Below are 27,183 nucleotides of genomic sequence, written 5' to 3'. Positions count from 1 at the left end.
AAAATAGGAAACTTGGGAGAAAAGGAAGTTGAATAGACAGGGGTCTTTGGCAAAACAACCAAAAGAAAAAAAAAATAAATAAAGTCTGAAAGTGGAGGGAAGAGTTCCTTCATTCGTCCAAAGTGATTCTCCAAACCAGACTACCAGAGGAAGCCGAAGCTCATCCAGATCTAGTTCAAGCTCAAGTTCGTCCAAGACTCCAAGGTCCAAGGTCTAAGCTGATACAGATATCAGCTATATATATTTTTTTTCTTCATCTTCTTCCTGCGGCACTCCAAGGTCCAAGCTCAGAAAACAGGGGCTCCACCCCATTCTTCTTCTACTTCGTACAAAACCTGCACAAAAACAGGGGCTCCACCCCTTTCACTTTTTTCTTTTAACGTTAAATCAGGGGCGGAGCTCCATTCTTCTTCTTCTTCTTCTTCTTCTTCTTCCTCTTCTTCTTCTTCGTACACAGCCTACACAAAAACAAGGGTTCCACCCCTTTTTTTTTCAGTTTTCTCAGTAAAACAGGGGTTTCTTCTTCTTCGTCTTCTTCGTACAAAACCTGCACAAAAATAGGGGCTCCACCCCATTTATTTTTTTCGGCTTTTCTTAGTAAAACAGGGGCTCCACCAAATTTATTTATTTTTTCGGTTTTTCTCAGAAAAACAGGGGCTCCGCCCCTTTCTCTTTTGTTTTTAATGTTAAATCAAGAGTGGAGCTCCATTCTTCTTCTTCTTCTTCGTATACAACCTGCACAAAAACAGGGGCTCCACCCCTTTTTTTTTCAGTTTTCTCAGTAAAACAGGGGCTCCACCCTTCTTCTTCAGAGACTTGCAGATTTGTGGTCTTGTTTCTTGCACAAAAATAGGGCCTTTGCCCCATTTGTTTTTTCAGTTTTTCTCATAAAAACAGGGGATCCGCCCCATTATTTTTCAGTTTTTCTCATTAAAACTGCCCATTCTTCTTATTTTTCATCCTTCTTCTTTCTAGTTTCTACAAAGACTTGCAGTCTTGCTTCTTGGTTCTTACACCACGGTGCCTCTGCCTCTTTTTTTTTCAGTTTTTTTCTCATTGAAACAGTTCAGTTTTTCTCATTATCAAGTAGAATAGTTTATTTATTCGTGCTTTTATCAAGTAGAATAGTTTATTTATAGGTTCACAAATATGAGTAGTTGAGTCTGATAGTTGCAAATTTCAATTTGTTATTTGTCAATAGGAAACTTTGCCAACCAAGTAGAGTAAAGAGATGGGAGACGAGTCCACCAATACTCAAGAAAGCAATAGGAAAGACCCAGGCTGGAAATATTGTTATTTGAAAGATCTAAAGAATACAAATTGTCACTTACAAATTTTGTGGCAAAGTGACAAATGGAGGGATCTATAGAGCAAAAGAGCATTTAATTGGTGAAAGAAGAAATGTGAAAGTCTATCCTAAATGCTCGAAAGAGGTGAAAGAAGAGATATTAGCGTACATACAAAGAAAAAAATCAATGAAAGAGGACATAGTTGGAAGTCAAGAGGGCAGAATTCCAGATTTTGATGATTTTGAAAATATGATGGAAGATGAGATGGGGGACAAGGTTGAAGTGCTTGTGGTGGTGATCACATTCCCACTGCTTCAGGTTCAAAAAGAAGTTCTAAACAGCCCCCCATAAGAAGGAAAAAGGGGCCTTTGGATATATTTTTTCCTACTCCAAGCCCATAAGAAATTGTAAATTTGAGAAGAGAACAGAAAAAGATGAAGCAAACCACTATTAGTGATGTGTATAATAAAGAAGGGAGAGAGCAAGTATGCATACGCATTGCTAGATGGTTTTATCAAGCTGGTATTCCCTTGAATACCGAGTGAGAAAAGTTTTAAAGCAATGGTAGAGGCAATAGGGCAATTTGGTCCGGGATTAAAAATCCCAAGTTACTATGAGTTGCGAGTTCCTTCCTTGAAGGAGGTTGACTATACAGAAACATTGCTTCAACACCATAAGGAGTCTCGGGAAAAATGGGGTTGTTCTCTTATGTCTAATGGGTGGATGGATAGAAAGGATAGGACCCTCATAAATCTGTTGGTCCATAGCCGTGCTGGGACAATGTTTATAGAGAGCATTGATGCTTCAAGTGAAGTAAAAACAACTTAGAGGTTATTTATTTTGCTTAACAAGATGGTGGAGAGAATTGGTGAGAAAAATGTTCTCCAAGTTATTACTGACAACACATCAAATTATGTCCTAGCTGATGAGTTTTATACTTTGTTATTATTTCTATTTAACTTTCCTCTAGTCTTCTGACATGTCAAAGTCACCCTTCTTAAGTTCATATTTCTTGAATTGTTTTCTTGTATTATTAGGGAAGTTTTCGATGGCTAAGCATCCTCATTTGGCATGGACACCGTGTGCTACCCGTTGTTTGCACTTGATATTGAAAGACATTGGGAAGTTGCCTACTGTGAAGAGAGCAATTGAGAGGGAAATTGCACTTACGGAGTATATCTATAACCATTCAGGTTTATTGAACCTGATGAGGAATTTCACAAATCAGAGAGAATTGATTAGGCCAGAAAAAACTTGTTTTGTTATTTCCTTTCACATTGCCGAGTATATACAAACAAAAGGAAGAATTTGAGAGATTTGTTCAACTCAAAGTAATGGAATGATAGCAAATGGATAAAAGAAGCAAAAGGGAAAAGAGTATGGGAGACATTCATGACACCCACATTTTGGAATAATGTCATCTTTACTCTTAAAGTGTGTGGCCCTCTTGTTTGTGTATTAAGGTTGGTGGATCATGAAAACAAGTCTTCCATGGGTCATATTTATGAGGCTATGGACCGAGCAAAAGAGGTCACTGACAAGGCATTTGGTGGAAGGAAAGAAAAATATGAAGACATTTTTGAAATTATTGATAAGAGGTGGGAATGCCAACTCCATCAACCATTGCATGCAGCTAGTTACTTTTTGAACCCCCAATTTTATTATGATGATCAAGAGAGAATTAAAACAGATGAAGAGGTTATGACAGGGTTTTTTAAAGTAATTGAGATGCTTGAGAAGGACAAGAACAAGAAAAGTGAAATCACTAATGAAATATCCAAGTATAAGAATGCAGAAGGCATTTTTGGTTTTGATATGGCTATTTCCCAAAGGAAGATTAAAGCACCAGGTAAATAACATTGATTTAATATAATATTTGATTCTCTTAATATTTTAGTTAATCTAATCACTAATTCAGTTAATATTTATACTTGTTAGCTGATTAGTGGACCATATTTGGTGTTTCTACTTAATCTTTTGAATTAACAGATTCATACTAAGAAAAGAAATTGGTTGGATCAGAAGCGGTTGAATGACTTGGTGTTTGTTAAGTTCAACCAGATGCTTAAAGAAAGTTTTGACTCACGTAGCACCAATAATCCCATTCATTAAAAGATATAGATGAGAGTAATGAATGGTTAATGGGGAGGTAGGACGTGATGAAGATGATGTAGAAGCTGAATTGGTGTTTGATGATGATACACTAACATGGGGAGATATTGCTTGTGCTTCTGGAGTTGAAGAGCCACTAGGTATACAAGGTGTAGAGCTTCAACTTCACAAGCAAGAGCAACAAAATCTAGTAGAAAAAGAACAAGACAGCTTCAATTGGAAGATGAAGAAGAGGAAGAAGAAGTTGATATTAACGTTGAAGTTGAAGTTGAAGAAGAAATGGAAGAGGATTTTGATGACTACAAGTCAGATGACAATGGAGATGAAGTTGAACTTCCAAGTGAAGATGAAGAGGATGTTGATTGAGTCTTGAAGAATGGCTGAAACCTTAGACTCTTCTTTTATATATATATATATATATATATAGAAAATTGTCTATGACTTTTGTTTTGTAGAAATTTGCCTTTGACTCTATGACTCATTTTTTGGGTAGAAAATTGTGTATGACTCTATGTCTATAATCTATGTCTTTTTTTGAAAGAAAATTGTCTGTCTCTTTTTTTGAAAGAAAATTGCCTATGATATGATTCTAACTCTATGTGATTGTTCATTGTATTACATTAATGGCTTGTAGCTTTCTTTAAGTCATGAACTTAATGTTGATTGGTCATTGGTGATTATTTAAGAGCATGATTATTTCAGATTTTTGTAGTTATTTAATTTAATTGAAGTTTAGGAATATGTTTTTTAAATATACCTTCAATTTTTTTCTTTTTTTTTTTTGACTTTTCAAAAAATTGTGTGCCTTGCCTCAAAAAGGCACGCGCCTCGCCTTGCGCCTTTCGCTTGTAAAACACTGATTTGACCCAGGCCCAAAAATGCACTATAAGAAACAAATAGTGCTGGCATGGCAACAATCCCAAGACAAGAACAAACACTTCAAGCATTAATGAAGAAGATTGTACACAGGAATATCCCTGGTTGACCATCGATGGACCTTGGATATATTGGTCTCCTTAATCAGGGTGAGAGAATTGTACATAGGAATATCCTTCGTCTTTTGGGGGGTTGGCCCTATTATATACTCATATACATGTATACCCTGTTATTTTCCTTCAAAAAGCATCCTAAGAGAGTATACAATGGGTTCAAATCCTCTAACTAAATGTTCTAAATTCATATTGTTGAAGTGACTTTCTATGTAAGGAACATAGCCCTACATCAGCACTTGAAACATTCATAAATCTGGCTTGTTGGAAGTTCCAGATATAATTTGATATATTCAGGCTCATTGTCACAGGACCAGTTTGAATGGGATCAGCATAACTAAACAAACTTCCTCTACAATATTAACCAATGCAACATAATGGTACCTGTATAACTGACCCCTTGTTAGTCTCAATGTATATAGATAAATAAATAGGTATGTAATAAACAACACATATAGATAGATAGATAGATAGATGGATAGAGAGAGAGATTACCTCAGGATGTTGAGTATCAATGGCATCCAGCACTTCTCTCAAAACCTCAAGAGCAGCACTAGCCTTTTGAATAATACTGTAACCGAATAAATATAGTGTAAGGACAGATAGAAGACCTCACATGCATCCATTTTAGGAAGTTCCTTGAGTATTTATTATATTAAGCATAACCCTAGAATAGGCAACATGTGTAATAGCCACTAATTTACAAGTCAAATAGAAAATAAAAAATAGCATAGATATCTTCATACTTTGTTTTAAACAAAATTTTCTATCTACGCAGTTTGGTTTTGCTCTGTTTCCTTCAAAGAATGGAATTGTAAGAAAGCCATTCTCCCATTGTTCAAAATGGATTGAGCTTAGGTACCCAAGCAAGATATTTCAAACTCTTCTATACATGAATAAATGATTATTGCAGTAATGATCCTAAGTGGTAAAACGCATAGCATATACAACAGGTGATGTTTACTCATAATGGTGACCTTTTTCCTCTCTACAAGTCCTTCCAACCTACATAGTCTTTGATATGGTCCAAGGCTATTGTGGTTTGCTAAGGATTTCTGTCAATACACCTTAAACAAACTGAAGCATACTTTTGAGGGTCTAGGAATAATCAACTAGAGCTTTGTGTACCTTACAGAAATGAGTAGAGATAGAGAAGAAAGGAGAAGAAAGGAAGAAGAAGAGAGAACAATGAAAGTATTTTCTCTGAGAAGATGTAGTCAGCCTTTTTAGATCCAATGTCCTGTGGTAACAGAAAAAAAAAGGGCAAAATTCTAATGGAGGGTAACAAGAGCAGCTGTAGTTTGGACCATCTGGGAAGAAAGAAATCAAAGGATTTTCTCTGAGAAGAGAAGATCTAAGGAGGAAGTAATTGAAACTATAAAAATCAGATCTGCACACTGGGTAAAAATGGAAGGAGGTGGCACAAATGGAATCACATAAAGAATGGACCAAGGTGGATTGGAAACCACCAGGGCCAAATAAATTGAAGCTGAACTCTGATAGTAGCTCCTTTGGGAACCTAGGGAGGGATGGAATAGGGGGAGTTTTCAGAAATCATCTTGGAGAGATTGTGGCGTTATTCTCAAGGCCCACTGGGTATAGAGACACGGTTCAGGCAGAGACAATGGCACTGTTGCAAGGTTTGAAATTAGCAGTGCATTTAGAAGCTAGAGAATTGGAAGTGGATGGGGACTCACTGTTGGTCATCTCTTGGGCTAAGCAAGTGAGCTCAGCACCATGGAAGTACAGATTTGCATTCAGGGAGATTGAGCTACTGGCTACGAAATTTTTCTCTACATTTGGGTGGACCAAAAAGACAGCAAATGGACTGGCAAACACTCTAGCAAAACAGGGAGTTGATAGGCCTTCTCTATTTTAGGCAAAACTGTAGCTGAATGTGTTAAAATAGAGGGTCAATGATCTTTGTATTCTGGGACCTTTCTATACTTTATTACGCTGGAAAATACTTGTAATCTGTTTTTAAATTAATAAAATTATCTTTCACTGATCAAAAAAAAAAAAAAGAAAAAAAAAAACAAAGAGAGAACCAAAAGAGTTAATAGAGAGTAATAGCCTTTCTATTGGCCCACACTTAACATTGTTATTTAACTCTTAAATAAGGAAGAATTACATCACCACCATTGTTTGGTAATAATACGAAAAATACACATAACAGTGGACAATCTAAAGCTTTCTACACTAATCAATGGTGGATCATGGATGTCAATCATGCCCAACTTGCTCAAAATAGCATCTAATTCTTTCTTAATCAAATTCTCAGTTAAAAATAAGATAATTGATCCTCAATCTTGACATATAGCACGTAGATTCCTTTCATGTTAACCTTCTCTCTTAGAAAATGTCTATCAACCTGCACAAGTATTTTGTATAACCATGCTGAACAGGATTGTGAGCATACTAATTGCAGCCTTGTTCTCATAATATAGTCTCATGGGCTCTTGGGAAACAATACCAGGCTCCCCCAATTATAACTCCACCCACATGAATTTAGATATGCAATTAGTTATGGACCTGAATCCAGCTTTTCTATTAGATCTTCCCACCAAATTTTGTTTTAAAATTCTGTCACCAGATTTCCCGCTAATAAGATGCAATAACCAGAAGTAGTGTTGGTCATCAACAGTCTTTGGACCGACTTTGGACCTATCCAATGAGCATTAGTATATGAGTCTAGAGGTGTAAATCGGGCCCGGCCCGACTTTGGACCGGCACGACATGACGGCACACGGGCCATGCCAGGCCTGGCACGATGGGTCGTGCCATGCTGGGCCTAGGGTTTGAAGTTCACGGGCCGGCACGGCATGGCCCAGCCCGGCTCGCAAGCCGTGCTCGGACCATCCGAGAACTAGCCGTTGGGTACCCCCCCCAACAGCTAGTTTCAGCTTTTTCATATGGGGCGTTTTTATGTATTTTTTTTATAAATGTCGGGTATTTATGTATTTTGGTTATGGAGGGAGAAAAAATGACACAAATGCCCCTCCAACAACTATATAACAACTAGTTTAGGGGAGCATTTTGGGTAAAGTTATAAATAACTTTACAATGACCAAAATACCCCTCCCAACAACCAAAAAACAACTAATTTTTAGGGTATTTTGGGCAATTGAATTATTTTCAATTCCTATAAATAGCCCATCACACCAATTCAACAATTCTCTTAATCTCTTCTCTCTCTCTAATACATTCTCTGCGATATGAGTTAACTCTGATTGGCTGATTGGTTGATTCTCCAATTCTCAACTTTATTGAAGTTTCAACAATAAGAAGGCTTGCTCAACCAGCTCAAGTATCTCAAGTTAGCAATTTGGGAGGCTTGGACTCTTGGAGTTGAAAGGCTTTAACCGTTGAAATCAAGTTGGGATTATGAACCGGTAGTCCGGGTAAATCCAATTAAATTAATTTTTATTTTTTTAGAATTTAAAAAAGAATGGTTGGCTCTTCCCGAAACCAATTCCCCAACATGTTCACTGTCGACGATATTCAGTCGCATCATGATAGCGTTAGCACTGGCATGGATGTTATTAATATTGATGGAACTTTCACCCTTGGTACTAATACTAGGGGAAAGAAAAAGAGGGCCTCTAAGTTGAGTAGCCCGGTTTGGAAAATATAAAGTAGAGGATGTTGAGGGGAAGGGAAAAAGAGCAATTTGCCAAAAATGTAGGAAAGACTTTAGCTATTGTGGCAAGGGTGGTACTGACCATTTGAGCAGACATTTGCTCACACATAAGAAAGAAGAAGAAGAAGAAGAAGAAGAAGAAGAAGAAGAAGAAGGGAGAGAAACAACACAAACACAATGTAATTTTATGTTTTAATTTTATTTAATTTATTTGTTATTTTTTTAACAATGTAATTTTGTATTTTCAATTTGTAACTATATTGTATTTTTTATATTTTATTAATTTATTCTATTTTCATATTTCATTCATCCAAGTATCCAACCATTGTATGCTTTGTAATTTGAATCATTCAAATTTAAATGAAATAAAATTCCTATTTTTCTGCCAGTTTGTTATTCCATCATTCAAGCAAGTGTTTTTTTCATTTATGTGTAAGGTTTCTCGTTTCTCATTTCTTAATTTTTCAAATAGTTCCCAAAGCTCAAAGGAAAGTTAAACATTTTAGTTTTACACTTTTACTTAGAAAAGAAATCAAAATTTTCAAAAAAAAAAACAAAAAAAGTCAAAACACCAGTCTAGCCCGATTCGGCCCATGCCCATGGCCCGCCCTATGGCCCAGCCTGACACGACCCCAGCCCACGGCACGGGCCTGCACGGGCTTGGGCTGTGGGCCGTGCCAGGCCGGTCCCCAAACTTTTCACCTAGGAGGGCAGCACGGCCCACTTTACACCTCTATATGAGTCTTAAGCTACAAGTGTCAATGATTATGTAAAAGTAATCCCCTACTAGGTGAGGTCTTCGAGTAACAAAAAATACTTTCAACCACTTTCATGTGAAGAGTACAAGGTAAATGCATATATTAACTCCACAAGTCTTCGATACGTTCCCTTATTTTCTAAGTTCCAACAATTCACCATCACCATAATTGAGATGAAGATTGGGAATGATTGTGTATCTAAAGGCTTAGCACCCAATTTTCTAATTTCTTCAAGAAGATCAAGAATATATTTTCTTTGTGGCTCTTCAACCTTGCAACCTCAATACCTAGAAAATACTTGAGATCCCCCAAACCTTTGATCTTAAAGTCTGGTGCTAAGGACTTCAGCTACTAAATTTCTTCATAGTGATCACTTGTCATAACTATCATCAACAAACACAATTAAGGATAAAGTAAGGCCTCCCTCATCTACACCAAAAAGAGTGATCAACATGTCTTTGACTATACCCATATCTCTTAACTGTTATGCTGAATAGGCCAAACTAAGCTCTTGGTGATTGCTTCAACTGCAAACCTTCCCAAAAGTCACCTTAACACCTATGGTGGAAGCATATATACCTCTTCCTTCAAGTCACCATGTAATTCTTCACATCTAATTGGTATAATGACCAAAATTTATTAGCAACTACAGCCACTAAAGAGTTCATTTTAGCTACAGGGGCAAACATCTCATTGTAACCAATGCTATATGTCCGTGTGTAACCATCAGCTACAAGCTTAGCTTTATATCTATCCATAGAATCATCAAATTTATACTTTACTGTAAAATCCCGTCTACACTCCACTGGTTCCTTCCCTTCTAGTAGATCTACAAACTACCAAGCTTCATTATTAATGAGAGCCTCTATCTCACTGCCCATGACAGCTTTTCACCATGGTTTAGACAAGGCTTTCGAGACATTTTTAGGTATAGGAATGGAATAAATGGCAGCAAGAAAGACTTGTAGGATGAGGACAAATGTGTAGGAAACAAAGTTGGAGATAGGTTTTAAAGTACACCACCTAGCTCCTTTCCTTTGAGAATAGGTAAATCTGTAGTGAGAATGGGCTGAATGGGCCTTAGTGTTCTTTATTTCTTTTAAGTAGTATTTAAAAGTTATGTTTCTTAGTTATGGGCCTTATGGGCCTTCTTTTATTTTCTTTAATCATTTCTTTAGTGCTGGCCACCCCATTAAGGGCATCCAAGTAACTGTACTCAGACTTAGAATTATTAATAAAAGTGATGAAAAGGGGCTAGAGAGAGATGTTTGAATTCTTCTTTTCTCTCTTCCCTTCTTTTCTTCTTCCACAACCTATTGCTGAAACTTCTTTCTTCTTCTTTCTTCTTCTTTCTCTTTCTCTATTTTTCTCTTTTCTTGCATTATCTGAATTACTATAGGTGTAATTTTCAACTTGGTATCAAAGCGGGTTCTCACTTTCAACTTTTTTATCCTTTCTTTGCCCATACATAGTGTGTATGAAGAACTGATCGGTTGATCAATCAGCTACTTATGCAGCCCAATTAGGAAGGTTTTTGGAGAGTTTTGTGGAGGTTTTCATCCTCAGTTGAAGCCCAGGGCAGGTACTTGGAGATTTTTCCCAAAAACCCTAGATAACTGGAGAAACCTTGTTACAGGTTACAGGTCGTAGAGATGATTTGAACCAGGCGCTTGGGGATCAGAGGTAAGCATAAGCCTTTTCATTTTTATTAGGGGCGGTTTTGGTTGGATTGAATTCTAGAACCTCTGGAAGGGGCGGTTGAAGTTTCTCTCTTTCTCTCCATCTCGCATGACCCTGTGAAACCCTAATTTTGGGGGTTGAAAGGTTGTTCTTTGCTTAGAACAATAAATCTAGCCTAGTAAAGCCCCAATTTGATTTTTGTTTGCATCCGTTTACTCAATGGAGAAAACTAGAGAAAAGACCAAATATTCCACAGATTCCGGCTTCCAAGTTTGGACATGGGAGGTCAGTGGAGAATCTTTTTGGAGTTGTGACTACTATGAAGCTAGATGGGACCAATTATTTAGCTTGGTCTCAATCTATTTAGATACATGTGTATAGTAGAGGAAAATGGGGTTGTATTACCAGAAGCAAGAAGAAACCGGAGGAGGATGATCCTACCTATGAAAGGTGGATGCAGGAAAACTATACAGTAGTGGGTTGGTTAGTGAATTCTATGCAACCACACATTAGTCAGCATTACCTGTGGATGGAAACTACAAATGAAGTGTGGGATAGTGTCACAAAGACCTATTCCCAAAAGCTTAATGTTGCTCGAGCATACAAATTAAAGCATGATGTGAATAATCTTAGATAGGGGGAGAAGCCCTTGGCAGTCTACTTCTCTATGCTGAAATCTCTTTGGCAAGAGATTGATCTGATGGAGACTGTTTTTTGGGGTTGCACAAAGGATGCAGAAACATATAGGAGGTTGGTGGAGAGAAATCGGGTCTTTGAGTTCCTCACCGAACCCAACTTGGAGTATGATATTCTGAGGCAAAATGTTTTAGCAAAGGATGAGGTGACTTTGTCTTAGGCATATGCTATGGTGAGTAGTGAGGAGAGTAGAAGACAAGTTCAGTCTGTTGAGCCGCAAGCTGATCACTATGCTAATGTTGGGATGAAGCCGAAGGTTAGCACTAGGAAGAAAGATGTTATCTGTAAATACTGTAAGTAGTCTAAACACACCAAAGACACATGTTGGAAGCTGCATCCAGAGCTTGTTCCTGCCAGATTCAAGAAAAAAAATGGTAGAAAAAGGGTTGAAACTAGAAAAAGGTGGAAATGCAAATGTAGCCACCTCTTCACAAGGTGAACAAGGACAGGGTGGAGAAAAGCCGGTGGGAGAAAGGCTTGTAGCCACTAGGTACTTATGAAACCCCTTGGATAATTGATTATGGTGCTTCTGACCATATGACCAGTATTTCACAGTTATTCACCTCTTACCTACTTTTTTCTAGCCGGGACAAGATATCCCTTGTAAATGGCTCCCAAGCCCCCTATCACAGGAAAGGAAGAGATTAAGACCTCTAATGCCTTGACCTTATCATCTATTCTTCATGTACCTAAACTTAATACCAATTTTCTTTCAGTTAGCAATTTGACTAAATCCCTGAATTGCAGTGTGATCTTTTTTCCTTCATATTGTGTTTTCCAGGACATAGAATCTTAAAAGGTGATTGGGAGTGGCCATGAGGCGAACAGGATCTATTTGTTAGGCATGCCTGAGCAGAGCCAAGTACAACCTAAGAGAACTGCATTTGTTTCAAAGTCCACTAGTCGTATTATGTTATATCATAGTCATTTGGGTCATTTGACCTTTTCTCCATTAAGTTAGTTGTTTCTAGAGTGATTTAAAGGAATTAGCCTATCGAGTCTTCATTGTGAGTCTTGTGAGTTCTCAAAGCATTGTAAGAGCACTTATCCTTCAACCAATAAAAGATCAACTATTTCGTTTAATATTGTTCACTCTGATGTGTGGGGGCCTTACCATTTACCATGTATGGGTGGGTATAAATATTTCATCATGTTCATTGATGATTTTTCACGATATACTTGGTCTTATGTGCTCTCAGGCTAAAGTGCCTAAACTTGTGCAACAGTTCCATGAACACATACTCAGTTTAATACCCACATCGAAATATTCCGATCAAACAATGCTAAGGAATATTTTGAGGACCTTACCTCCTATCTTGAGAAGGTTGGGGTTATTCATCAGAGTTCGTGTGCCCGCATTCCACAACAAAATGGAGTAGTGGAGAGGAAAAGCAGACACATTGTGGAAGTTACAAGGAGCATTATTTTTGCTACCCATGTTCTTGTGAAGTTTTAGGGTAATGAAGTTTTAATAGCTACCTACTTTATTAACTACATGCCTTCTTGAGTCTTGGGGTTAAAATCTCCTTTTGGAGTCCTATTTCCTGATGTTGAGATTTTCTATTCCTCTATGGGTCTTTGGTTGCACTTGTGATGTCCACATTCCCAGATCCAAATGACACAAGTTTGACCCCAAGGTTCAAAAGTGTATCTTCCTTTGTTATGCCTCCACATAGAAAGGGTGTTGTTGTTTTGATCCCATTAGTGGCACCCGGTTTGTTTCCATGGATGTCACCTTTGCAGAGTTAGTTCCTTTTTATAGCCATCCTTCTGAAGGGGAGAGATCTCTCGAGTTGTTTTCTTCATCCATTCCTTTGCCAACTCCAATTGAGTCTTGTGTTGAGCCCTCCACAGTTAACCCCATTCCCATGGAGGGATCCTCTCCTTTGAGGTCTTCCACTCCCGCTCCTCCCCCTCCTACTAGTCCTCCAGTTGTTTCCATTCATCCTATTCTCCAGAGGTGGTACTAGTGGCAAAGGCTAAGGCAAACACAGGTTGATCCCACACCTCCAGTTGAGTCTCAGGCGCTCCCAATTATTGAAGAGAGGGCATGTCCATCACCTCCTCCACCAGCACCCTCGTTTCCAGGCCTTGACCTACCTATTGCTTTGAGAAAAGGTAAGAGGAAATGTATAGCTCATTGTATTTCCAAACACCTTTCCTACAGCTTGTTGTCCCCATCCTACTATGCGTTTCTAGCCTCTATTTCCTCTTAATCCATCCCAAAGTCTATTTCAGAAGCCTTAACCACACCAGATTGGAGGGATGCTATGAGTACTAAAATAGAAGCCTTTCATAAAAGCAATACCTGGGATATTGTTGACTTGAGCTAGGAAGGAACCTGTTGTGTGCAAGTGGGTTTTCACTATCAAGTATCGTGCAGATGGGTCAATTGAGAGGTTTAAGGCTCGGCTTGTTGCCAAGGGATATACCCAAGTATATGGGATAGATTACACTAAGACATTTTCTCCAATTGCTAAGATGATGAGCTATGATTGGCCTCTGTATCAATTTGATGTTAAGAATGCATTCCTGAATGGTGATCTCACTGAAGAGGTATATATGTTCGTTCCTCCTGGTATATATGGCAAGGAAATGCAAGGTAAGGTGTGTAGATTGAAGAAATCACTTTATGGCCTAAAACAATCTCCATGTGCTTGGTTTGACAGGTTTAGGACTGGCCTTGTTCAGTTCATCTACACTCAGACTCAATCAAATCATACCCTTTTTGTTAAGAGAAAAGGCACTCTGGTGACATTTCTTATAGTTTATGTAGATGATATTGTGGTTATTGGCAGTGATACAGAAGAAGTTAGTGCTCTCAAGAAGTTTCTTAGTTCTGAATTTGAAATTAAAGATTTAAGGGAGTTGTAGTATTTTCTAGGCATTGAGGTTGCTAGCTCCAAGGTATCTTTATTTCTCAACGGAAGTATGTGCTAGACCTTCTTACTGAGACTGAAAAACTTGGTGCTAAACCTGCCTCTGCCCCTATTGATGTGAATCATAAACTCTCAACTAATGATGGAGAACTTTTAGCTAACAGGGGAGTGTTTCAGATATTACTAGGGAAACTTTTTTTATCTATGTATGACTTGTCTAGACATTTCATATGTTGTGAGTGTCATCAGCCAGTTCATGCAAGATCCCAGAGACACACATATGGTTGTTGCAGAAAGGGTGTTATGCTACCTTAAGGGAACCCTCAGGAAGGGTAATATTATTTGCTAAACATGGACACATGAAGGTAGAAGAATATATAGATGTTGATTCGGCAGTAAATGTGGATGACAGAAGATCCACATCAGGATATTGTGCCATGGTAGTTGGAAACATTGTTTCCTGGAAAAGCAAAAAGCAATCAATGGTTGTTAGATCTTCAGCTGAGACAAAGTATAAAGCTATGGTGCATGGTGTTTTTGAGTTATTCTGGCTTAGATCTCTCCTTAATGAGATGGATGTTTCATGTGACAAGCCACTGATGTTGTATTGTGATAACCAAGCTGCTATTAACATTGCTCACAACTTAGTTCAGCATGATAGAACTAAGCACATTGAGGTAGACAGACACTTTATATGGGAAAGAGGCCTCAAGAGAGGTGTGTCTACCTTTCATTGCATCAGAAGAGCAGCTAACAGATTTTCTAAGGGAGTCCCAAAGGCAAAGCTTCAACATTATGTAAGCAAGCTGGGCATGATTGACATCTATGCTCAGCTTGACGGGGAGTGTAGTGAGAATGAGCCGATGGGCCTTAGTGTTCTTTATTTCTTTTAAGTAGTATTTAAAAGTTATATTTCTTAGTTATGGGCCTTCTTTTATTTTCTTTAATTAGTTCTTTAGTGTTGGCTGCCCCATTAAGGGCATCCAAGTAATTGTACTCAGACTTAGAATTATTAATAAAAGTGATGAAAGGGAGCTAGAGAGAGAGGTTTGAATTCTTCTGTTCTCTCTTCCCTTCCTTTCTTCTTCCACAACCTATTGCTGAAACTTCTTTCTTCTTCTTTCTCTTTCTCTCTTTTCTTCTTTTCTTGCATTATCTGAATTTCTGTAGGAGAAGAACCAACAATGAGAGGAGAGTTACTTGAATCTGAATCCAATAGAGGTGATTTTGGTGATATATCACCAATAGCTTCCACAACCTTCTTCTTATCCAGCCATCTAAGTAAACTTGCAAAGAAGGTTCAAGAACATACTATTTACCAATTATAGGGTCATAGCATATGCAACTCTTTCAAGTAGAACACCCCAAGAAGACTGAGCTTTAGGATCAAACATAGAATAATGTGGACTTCACACATGAATATATTGCATACAACCAAAAATCCAAGGATGGACAGAAAAAGGGGACTGACTAGGATAAAGAAGAGAAAAGGGAGAGTACAAATGAAGACTATGAGATGGCATTTGACTAATGAGATAGGTTGCCATCAATACACCTTCAACCCAAAAGTGACGAGGCGCATAGTATATAACATCCCACAAGTAACTTTATTAATTGTCGATTTTTCCTCTCTGCTACCAAATCTTGTTGTGGGGTATAAATGCACAAAATTTGATGAATAACTTCTTTTTCTGCTAATAACATACTCATTTTTTTAAAAGTATTCTCTTCCATTATTTGATATGAAAATCTTGATGGACTTCCCAAATTGAGTGAGAATCATCTAATAGAATTCTTGATAATTCCAAGCATCATGTGGTCGAAAGCTTCTAAATCAGTGGACAAGGAGACAATGGAAGAATTTCTAAAAGCAAGATCACCTAAATGGAAAAAGGAGGAGGTTGTGACACCACCAGAGCAAGAGGCACTACCATTGTTAACTTCGAACTAGGAAAAAAGGAGGCTCAAGCCAATTAACTCTTCCTTGGAAATGGAAGAATTTCTAGTAGTAGTGCTTAGCAGGGGCAACTCCAATAGACTTCTCAATATTCACAACACTGAGCACTCAGCCTTTAGAGTTGTTTTCCTTCTTTAACCATGAAGGATGATCATGTTACTTAAGACAAGTATCTTTGGTGTGTCTAGTACCCTTGCAATAGTTACACACCAAATGATCCTTGTCTTTCTTATTAATAACTTGCTTCTTTACCCTTACAATAGTCACACACCAAATGGCATGACCTGTACTAGTGTTTGCCTCTTATTAATAACTTGCTTCTTTACCCTTACAATAGTCACACACCAAGTGACATGACCTGTACTAGTGTTTGTGGGAACTTTAGGGAAGGACCTAGGATCAAAATAGGGACAAGATGCATAGAAAGGAAGAGGGTGGAGAATCAATGTCAGTGAAAAATCAGTGCTTCTATTTTCAAGTCTCTTTGTAATTCAATACAGCTGGGTGGACTGCTAATTCTTTTGCAGATGGGTTGGCCAAGCAAGGGGTGAATAGGGAGGCTATTTTTTGAGCTAATTTTTAATCTTCTTTCATTGTAATTTTCTGATGGGGAGATAAGACTCTTTATCTCCCCCTTTTTGTACCTAAAGCTTCATAATTCTTAACAAAGTTTCTGTTATTGATCAAAAAAAAAAAAGTCTCTTTGTAATTTTCTATCCTCTCCTTTGTTTCCCTTGAAAGAGTTCTAGTGCAAACCCATTCCCCCTAAAATAAAGCTTTTTGTTGGGATGCAATTCATAGAAAAATCAATAATTTGAAAATGCTACAGAAGGTTTCTTGAGATGAATGGGTCAACGGTCCAACCATCTAGGTCAACTGACCTGGTCAATGGTGGGTTGAAAACACTATATCAAACCAGGTCCTAGGAGCCTATTTAAGACCACATAGGGGTTTCTTGAGATGACAAACAAGTTGAGGATTACCACAATACTCGAGAGGAGGTTTCATGTACACAACTTCCTTCAACTCTCCATGAAGAAAAGCATTCTTCGCATCAATCTAATAAATCTCCCAATTCTTCATTGCAAAGATAGCCAAAAATAATCAAATAGTAGTCATCTTTGCTAATAGTGCAAAAGTCTCGTCATAGTCTATCCCATGCTCTTGCCTATAGCCTTGAACTACAAGAGGAGCCTTATATCAACCAAGACTCACATTTGGTGTCAACTTTACAGAGTAAACCCATTCGCTACCAATTACAGAGGCATGAGGAAGAGGAATAAGCTCCCATGTGCCATTCTCAAGAATGGATTAAAGTTCGTTCTCCATGGCATCTTTTCAATGAGGAAGAGTAGTAGTCTGTTGGTAAGACGTAGGATTTGAGAATATCTATAGATGACAACACAACAAACAAGGAGCTATTGTCTAAAGGAAAATCATAGCGATCAGAGGGTCAAGAAACTCTAGACTACTGATGCAAAGTAGGAGTAGAAGATAAATTGGACTCAAATGCAGGATTGGGGGAACTTACAATGTCTGTAGAACTAGTATGAAAAACATCTGGTGATGAAGAAGGAAGAGGCACAGGGGTTGGACCAACTAGCCACTTCTAGAAAAAAAAAAGTTTGAAGAGGCTTCTGTCAAATCTACAAAGTCAAAGCTATGTAACGAGGAAATAGATGGAGCAGGCAACTTAACAATATATTCAAAGTAAGAGATGTTTTCAAGAAAAATGGCATGCTAAGAAATGTGAATGTGACGAGCCTTGGAATCATAGCAAGAAAGCCTTTATAATATAGACTATAGCCCACAAAAGCACACAACACTACTTGAGCAAAGAGCTTAGTACATTCTTGTGAAGGAAGATGAACAAAACAAACATGACCAAACACATGAAGCATGGAGAAGTCTAATGGACGGTAAAAACAAGAAAGGAAAGGAGAAAAATTACCAAAAATTGATGAAGGTAGAAGATTTTATTAGGAATACAACAGTGCTGACCGCCTTCACCCAAAATTAGATAGGTACATGTGAATCTTAGAAAAGAGTTCTCAGTTTCTCACAACACTCAAGATGTGCTTATTCTTCCGTTCTACCACTCCATTTTGTTGTGGAGTGCCAAGATATTATTTATGGGATTGGATGCCTTGTTTCAAGTAGTTTTGAAAGTCTTCATGACTTCATCAAAGTACTCTCCCCCTGAATTAGAACGTAGGATGCAAATTGTACATTTAACCTAAGTGGTAGCCCAAGCCTAAAATAGTTTATAAGAAGGAAAAACTTTTGATTTCCTATGAAGACAATAAATCCAAGTGAAGAGGGTACAATCATCAATAAAAGTCACAAAATACTTGAAACCCAACCTAGAAATAATTGGAGACAACCAAACATTGCTATGTATAAGTTGAAAAGGTATAAAAGCATGCTCAGCTGAAGAAGGAAAGGGCAAAACATGACTTTTACACAAGAGCAAGTGATGCAAGCTTCATTAGTATCTTTAAGCACCGTAACTAAAAGTGATGATAAACTACTGGAAGTAAACAAACAATCTAGTTTCTTAGAATAAGGATGTCCAAGGAATTTGTGCCATAAATGCCAAATATTATTACAACTAGAATTGAAAACAAGTAGTAGAAAGTAAACAAGAAGTAGATGTGGATAAATCCTTCTTCTTTAACTCCAAAGTGAATAGAGTACCCAATCTACGGCACTGTATCAAACAGCCATCAAAAGAAAAGTAAACAATATTTTCATCTTCAAAAAGTTGTCCAACAGAGAGAAAATTGGTTGTAAGTTAGGACACAAACAAGTTCTTTGGTAGGTGAAAAGGAGATGACATAGAAGTATAAAAAAAAGGTCATCACATCCAATAATATTTAGCTTTTCACCATTAACAGTAACAATGTGTCTATCAGAAGAGAAGGATTTAGGTGACTGACCAAAAGAGACCCCTGTCATATGATTAGAGGCACCAAAGTCGATGATCCACGAATGATTAGGTGAAGGACAAAAAGAATAAGACTTACCAGACAAGCCAATAGCAGAAAAAGCAGAAGAAATGGTCGTGGACATAAGCTAACGAATCTTTTCTTCTGTCATGACACCTGAAATTCCCCCCTTGGCACCAAGGAAGCAGAAGAGGATAAGCTATCTGAACTCTCTACTGAAGTTTCATATGCTTTATGTTGAACTTTCTTCTGACTAGGCCCAAGGCCAAGTAGGGCATTCTGATATAATATGCCCTTGCTGCTTGCAATAAGTGTTGGTATTCTTCTTTTTACAATGTAAATTCACATGACCAAATTCTTTACATTCAAAACACTGTACCTGAAAGAATCTTTCTTCTCTTTGGGTCTTGTAGCAAGAAAAACATTGTACCTGAAAGAATCTTTCTTCTCTTTGGGTCTAGTAGCAAGAAAAACAGTATACAAACTAGAGTCCCTCTTCCCATCAAGACCAATTTGAGTAGTCAACTTGGTTTTTAATCTAAGAAGTTCCCCAAGAATAGTATCTAGGTCTAGTAGTATTACCCTAAACAGAATGTTAAACCTAATAACTTCATAGTCAGGCCTAAGATGTATCAGAAAGTGCATAATCCTTCTTCTATCAAAGTTTGTCTTCATAAACTTGACACAACAAGATGAAGGATCCTCTCCCATGTGCACCAATTCATATTCAATCCATAAGTTGATGAATCCGACATAATACTCTTGAATATTTCTCTCTCCTTGATGGTAAGAGAATATGTCAACCTCTATTTGATATTACCTAGAAAAAATAGACTATTGATATACCTTTTCAAGATATTGATACATCTCACAAGCAATCCTATACCCACACATCGGAATAGCAATACCAATTTCAACCAAACCAAGGATCTGAGAGGTAACTTTTGCATTGTCAATTTTCCATTGTTTTACGGCCTTAACATCAGTATCATTGGGCTTAGTAGTTGATCCATCCAAATAGCCCCAAAGACCCTCTCTTCAACATAAAATTGGAAGTGAAACTTCCACAAGGCATAGTTAGATCCATTAAACTTGATGGGAAGAATATCAGTTCTTTCCTCTGCCATTGAAACAGAAAAACAAGCAACAATGGTGGTGTAACAGTAGTAGAGAGTAATCAAATGGAGGTGATTAACAAGCCACACAAAGCAGCCAAAGAACAGTCTAAGAGAACATTTATTAAACACCTTGCAAGATGAAACAGAACCCTCTTGAAGAAAATGATAAGAGAGAGAAGAGGAAACGCCAAACCTGGTCGAAATGATTAACCAGAGTAGCTGACAACACAAAGACTACTAAAGTGTTGATCACTTGTCCAGAAAGAGAATCTATAGCAGTAGCTGCTCCAAGAGAAGAATAAAAAATATTCTTAAAAAACTGATTTACTCTACTCCAGCCAAGGGGAATCAGTAAAACTCTTCTAGGTGACCACAAATCCAGAGATTTATAGAGATGAGATGCCTCCCAAGAGAAATACAAGGGTAACACCAGTTCGGGTTCGGGTTGCGTAAAACCCTAGAAAACAGAACTGATTTTGGGTGATTGAAAAGCCAACTAGAGAATGTGCTCCTAACAGCAGAGAAACAGAGGATAGATGAACCCTTACCAGCAGATCAGATCGTGACCTGCTGTCATACCATGTTGAAAAAGGTTCGAATAAGAGGAGAGAAGAGAGACCAATATACGACTTTGTCCAAAAAGTTACTAGCCATTCCCAGAAAGTAATATTTATATTAAGAGGTAAAAGGACCAATCTATCCTCAAGACACAGAGTGTACAACAATAAAACAAATAGTGCGCAGATAGTATACAAAAGGAAAAAGACAAAACTAGCCCTCCCCTTTGTCTCTACAACTTGAAGAGTCAACCTAGGAAGGGAATTTTGTTTGGACTATGACCACATGAGGATCGAATCCTTTGAAATACTGATTAGTTTAGCTCTGTGGATCACAAGAGGTCAAAAACTTTTGTAACCCGGTCTAATGTTGAAGCAGAATACAGGGCAATGGCACATGGTGTCCCTAAGATGTTATGGTTGAGATCATTGCTAAAGGAACTATCAATTGTATATCAAAGGCCTATGACAATGTATTATTACAACCAAACAGCCATTAACATAGCTGATAACCAAGTTCAACATGATAAGACAGAGCATATTGAAGTCAATAACATTTTATCAGAGAAAAGGTACTTTCATGCAAGGTGTGTCTTTCATTTGTGGCTTTAGGAGAGTTGGTACTTGGTAGATGTCTTCACTAAAGATGCTATCGAATCAAAGCTTAATTTGTATATAGGAAAGCTCTTGATTTCTATGTAGGCATGCTGGGCATGTAATCTCTATGCTCAGCTTGAGGAGGCATGTCAAAAAGTGGGCTATATTTATCTTTTATTTTTCACTTTTGTTTCTTTATTGGGACTTCAGTATTAGTGGGATTTTAAGCATTACTTCTTACCTAGACAGGGACATATGTTTATTTACGGCAGTTACCATATAACATAGATGGACAACATAGCAGCCCAAAATTGGGAGTTGTCTTCAAACATACGCTTGTCTTCTCTTCCTCCTCTCTTCTTCTTTACTTTTATTTTTATTTCTTTTATCAGTAAATAAATATATTTTATTAGCAAGTAGATAAAATTAATACATTCAGCTGAAAAGACTGTCAACCCAAAAATGCAAACAAATTTACAATGAAGCCCAAAAATGTTACTGTCTTATGACCCCTTGCTTAGCAAGGGAATCAGCTACACCCCATTTACAGTCCTCACCCACTTGAATACAGCATTTACGTCCTTTCTTCTTTATTTTATGCTTTCTGCTTGTTTATTCTCTTTTTTTATTCTGAAAATCATCCAAATATATTGTTTATTATTTCCGGTAACAAGGCAAGGGCTTTGCAAACTGGAGACTTGGATGCCAAAATAATGTTCTGTGCAACACACCATCCAAATATACAAGGTCAATCCAATTTTGCAATCTAATTTGCACAGACCATTCCATCCCTTATTTTGATGCATCTGCAAGATAACAATAAACTATTCACGCGCGCGTGTGCGCGTACACACACACACACACACACACACACACACATATATATGGGGAGAGAGAGAGAGTGAGAATGACAAGTTAACAAAAGTTAAATTTAGTTTCTATTTTGCCTTCCCTCAGACAATGCAAACCAAAAACCTACGAATCAGAATACAATTGTAGGCTTTCATTGCTATATCGCAATAAGGCTCTGTTTGGTAAATGGGATAAGAAGTGAAAATATGGAATATTCTTGAATATTCTTTCCTTCCCACATTTGGTTTGTGGGGTGCTATGAGATGGGATAGGAAAAAGGTGGGATTACATTCTCAATTCCTAGGATGTGGAATACCACCATTTTGGCAGGAAACAAATGGGAAAGGTGGGGGGGAATTGTTTAACAAAAAAAGAAGAGTTAATTGATTAACAATAATAAAACAAGACAATAAGACAATAATTGTTAATTGTAATAAGACAATAATAAAATAATTTAATTATAATTGATTAACAATAAAAATATTATTAGTTAATTCATAATTATTAAAAATTAACAAAAGTAGTTACTAATTAATTAAGCAATTATTGATAACTCATAATCATTCTATTATTAATTTACTTAATAAATAGTAAAATTGTTAAAATAACTAGTAAAATAAAATAAAAATTATTAGCTAATTAATTATCTAATTATTAATATTCATTAATTGGTTAATTATTAATAAAATTCATGAATAAACATATTAGTAATTAACAATTAATTAAAAGCAAAATATAAAACACTAAAGAACTACTGATTACCTAATTAATTAAAGTTAAAATACTAATTAATGCTAATAATTAACTAACTATTAATGTTAATTGATTAATAATTATTTAACAATTAACAAAAAAGTAGTTAATAATTAATTAATTAATTAAGTTATTAATGAATTATTAAAAAGTTATTTTATTACTAATTTCATTAATAAATAATCAAAAGCATTTAGTAATATAAAATAGAAATTATCAATTACTTCATATTAAATATTCACTAATTAATAATTAATTATATAAATATAAAAACTATTAATTTTAATTAACTAACTAATTAATTATAAAAGTAGTTAATAAAAATATTAATTTATGAATTCATTAAAATAATTATTTATTATTAATTTGCTTGATAAATAAATGATAGAAGAAGTGATTATTAAGAAGAACTAGTAATGCAAAACAAAAATTATTGACTAATTCATAATAAATATTAACTAATTAATAATTAATTAATTAACTAAAAATAAAAATGTTAATTCTTAATTCATAATTAATTGACTAATTATCAATACTAATTAATTACAAATTTTAATTTTAATATTTAATATTTAATGAATAAAAATATAAAGTAATAAAAAATAGTATTAATTACCTAATTAATTAATTAATAATTGTTATTGGGGTTGATTTTCCCAATATTTTCCCTTTTGCACCCAAACATGGGAATGGGAAAATTTTCCACCCATTTTTCCTTTCTCATCACATCCCATCCCACCAAAATCTTCCCTCTAACCAAATTACCAAACACAGAAGGGAAAGATGATCCTACTAAAGGGGACTACCACACCAATTCAGCAGCATCAATGATGGCGTAAGTACCTAGATTCAGGCACAATCTGAGCATTTGCTTGCTGAGCAATGCCTTCATGTTTTGGAGAAACAGGCTTGTCTGCAGATACATTATTCACTTGTGCTTTTTTACTAGGATGATCTGGCAGAGGAACCCGAGGCCTTTGAGGAAACTGTACCCCCGCGCTCTGGAAAAATAAAAAGAGAAGAGAAAAGTGATCTTTAGCTTACATGAACCTATACCATCTCTGATGGTTTCAGTTTCTTTAATTATACCATAGTAAACAATATACTAAAAGAGCTAGTAGTGTGACCCATACATGAAAATTTTACGATAAATATGAAATTTAGATAGCACTACTAAAGCAAAAATACATGAATCTGGGAAGATTTTTAAAATAAAGGTGAATTAACAATGGTGACCTGACAGAAAAGACATGAAATGGAGAATGGAGATAATATCCAAAACAAGCAATGGACATGCATGTCATACTTCACTTAGATTGATACTATATTGGTGCCTATTGGGAGTCAATGGTGAAGACTATCTTAACAATAATGTCTATTTGCCTCTAGAAATAGACGTTGACTTTACAAATAAAAGCTTAATTAAAAAAAAAAAATCAGTAGATGATTGATAAAACATTTGGCCAACAAGGAAATATAACTTGTACATCCCTCCCTCCCCCAGGTGTATGCTTTTGCCTTCTGCAGAATCCTAGTATTAGGTCATTCTAGCCAATACAAACTTCTACTGATTATGGAATAAAGCAGTTACAAGGGTTCATGTACAGCATCCATTTGGTGAAAGTTCCAAGAGATGTATAGTTGTGTGCATTGGTGAATACAGATCTAATACTAATTGCAGCATGTAAGGACAGACTTTATATGGAAGGTGAGGCATGGCAATTGCTAGAAGGAAAGCCTAGAAGATTGCATTAATCCAAATGTATTCAGTATTCTGTAATAAAGTGGTAAAAACAAGTGGTTTTTTTATGGGAAGCAGCAACTTTCATTAAGCTTAAAGGAAATTTAGTACAATTGTCACCTTCATAGGCAAGGTGACCCCTCAAAATAAAAACAACTTACAAACACGCCTAGAATAAGGTATCAGCCATTGCATTTGCTGACCTCCTAGTCCATTTAAAATGTGCTTCAAGCTCCCATGTTAGGTTCAATATTCCCCTTACAGGCTGTCCATGGTGTCAAGGCGATGCCTAGGCGACAAGGCACCCTTGGAGGCTCGCCTTGCCTAATCACCAAGTTGTTTTCTATAGTGTGTTATAAAAAACTTTTATCTTTTAGGTTATAATTATAAAATAGACATTTTTAAACTAAAATATTCATTTTGTGTGTTTATATACTAATTTCTTTTTATTATTTTCTTATTAGTTAGGGTTTAATCAACACAAACATTGCTAAATGCTGTATTGAACACTCAAAGACAACCTGAACCAATTAGTAAGGAAGAACATAAAATTTTGTCCAATCAACACATTTTCTTCTTTTTCTTTACTAATTTTGTGTGTTTATATACTAATTTCTTCTTCTTCTTCTTCCACCTTTTCTTTTCTTCTTTTCCTATAACAGAAATAGGGGTTCAGCCCCTATATTTTTTTAATTTTCTTTTCTTTCTTCTTTTTCTTCTCATGAATATGTTGGAATATGTTGATTTTCTATACTTTAACATAAAGTTTATACTTTCCTTATGAAAATTATGGATATTTATTAAGGAAATATGATTATGGAACCTAGGGAATTATGCTAGGATACATGTTTTTACTTAAAAAAGTCCATTGCCTAGGCAACTAGGCGACAAGGCACCCCCCTGTCGCCTAGCCTTGCCTTGGCACCTTGAAAACTATGAGGCTGTCTAAGGGAAGTGCCCAAACTGTGTTTAAATCCAACCTCCCTCCACTTCTAACTGTTTTTTTTTTCCTTTTTTGATCAATAAGAGGAGATTTTATTAAGAGTAACCTCAATGGATTACAACGAGGTAGGAAATTTTCTCCATCCAAAGGATAAATTATAATTTTTCCAAAAACATATGGTGCCTAGCTGTCCCTTAGCCAAAACATCTGCCCTCCTATTTGCTGATCTTCTCACCCTTTTTTTTTTTATCAATATCTTCTCACCCATTTAAAAACCACATTTAATTCCCTTCTTAAACTTTCTATTCCTGAAACTTATGTCTATAGACCCAAGTGATTTGGGAGCTACATCTTGTCCAAAAAATGACCACCTGAGAGTCCCCTTCCACCTCCAAGTTATGGAAACCAAATTGCCTAGCAAATTTTAGGCCATGGAGTAATCCACATAGCTCATCTGCCAAATCATCATTACCTTCTGCTAAGGGCCTTAATACAATGCCAACCCCTTGCCTTCTGTGTCACGAGAAACCCCTCCCAGGCCAGCCGTGGCCTGATTACCAATGTAACTCCCATCGAAATTGAGTTTAAAATAATTGGTTGCTTTGGGTCTTCATTCCATGGTTACTCTTTCCTTCCCTTTAGCTAATAGAGCCACTTAGTTCCAATTTATCAATATGTCATTTATAGAGAATACTTGGAACTCTTCTAGGGTCTTCACCCAATATGCAACTTTTATTTTAATTGTTTCAATGATCTCCATCTCCCTCCTACTCTTCTCCTTGAAAATCCTCTAATTCCTTTCTTCCCACACAAACCAATTGTTTACCAATCTGAGCCCCTAGAGGTGCAACTTCTGCACTAAGTGGGTCACCCAATCCTATCAAGCCAAAGAAAAGGGCCAAAACTCTTCCTTCCACATCTCCAAAAACACCCCCAATTCCGGACCAGGATTACCTACAGAGCTGCCATCAATATTCCGTTTCACACTAACAGCCCATTTGGTTCACAAGAATAGGGGTCTGGAGTTGGAATCGGGATGGGCCATTCCAATTCCAACTGTTTGGTTGGACAGAATCGGAATCCCATTCCCATTCCTGGTGGAATGGCATTCCTCCGTTTGAGGGAATGGCCATCCCTCCCCCTCCCTTGGGAAGGAAATCCCATTCCAGCTGATTCCAATTCCTGTCTGAAACAAACAAACTATGGGAACAAATCATTCCAATTCCGATTCCAAGCGATTGCGATTCTGGTTCCAATTCCGATTTCGACTATGAACAAAACGGACCCTAAATTGTAATGGGGGGACCAATCTCCTTGAATGGTAATAGATGAGTAGGAAGAGCCCACTACCATGCTCCAACCGCTAAACAAATCATCTACGGAGAAGTCCTTGAAAAGTTCCAACTATTTCAGCCAATGTATGGCCTTGATGACAATCCCTCCTATGAGTTCATGTGTTGTTCTTTCTTGTCCTTGAAAAATCCTGTTATTTCTCTCTTCCCACACTGCCCAAATAATTGCTGCCCTCATTGTTCTCCACATCACCCTTCCTCTTTTCTTTGGTTGTCGGAAAAGGCTAGATTCAAAAAGATTTGTCACGCTTGTGGAAGGATCCACCTGCAACCAAAGGGAAGAGAACCAATTCCAAATATAAGTAACAAAAGGATTGCCCTC

General features: G+C 36.8%; 1 protein-coding gene across 2 annotated transcripts in view; it reads right to left on the bottom strand.

The window, feature by feature from the left end:
* The window catches only part of LOC148852660 (ENTH/VHS/GAT family protein), a 61,886-nt gene that overhangs the window by 17,793 nt on the left and 16,910 nt on the right, over nt 1–27,183 (bottom strand). For both annotated transcript variants that reach the window (XM_088944650.1, XM_088944651.1), the window contains exons 6-7: nt 23,669–23,826; nt 4,886–4,961 (exon numbers count right to left, since the gene is read on the bottom strand). In XM_088944650.1, the coding sequence (XP_088800776.1) occupies nt 4,886–4,961; nt 23,669–23,826 (234 nt within the window). The remainder of the gene's footprint in view (nt 1–4,885; nt 4,962–23,668; nt 23,827–27,183) is intronic.

The sequence above is a fragment of the Nelumbo lutea genome, chromosome 5 (assembly GCF_056320005.1).
Source record: "Nelumbo lutea isolate HS-2025 chromosome 5, American lotus-T2T, whole genome shotgun sequence".
Taxonomy (NCBI): Eukaryota; Viridiplantae; Streptophyta; class Magnoliopsida; order Proteales; family Nelumbonaceae; genus Nelumbo; species Nelumbo lutea.
The sequence above is the reverse complement of the archived record's forward strand: the minus strand, read 5'-3'. Positions and strand labels throughout refer to the sequence as shown.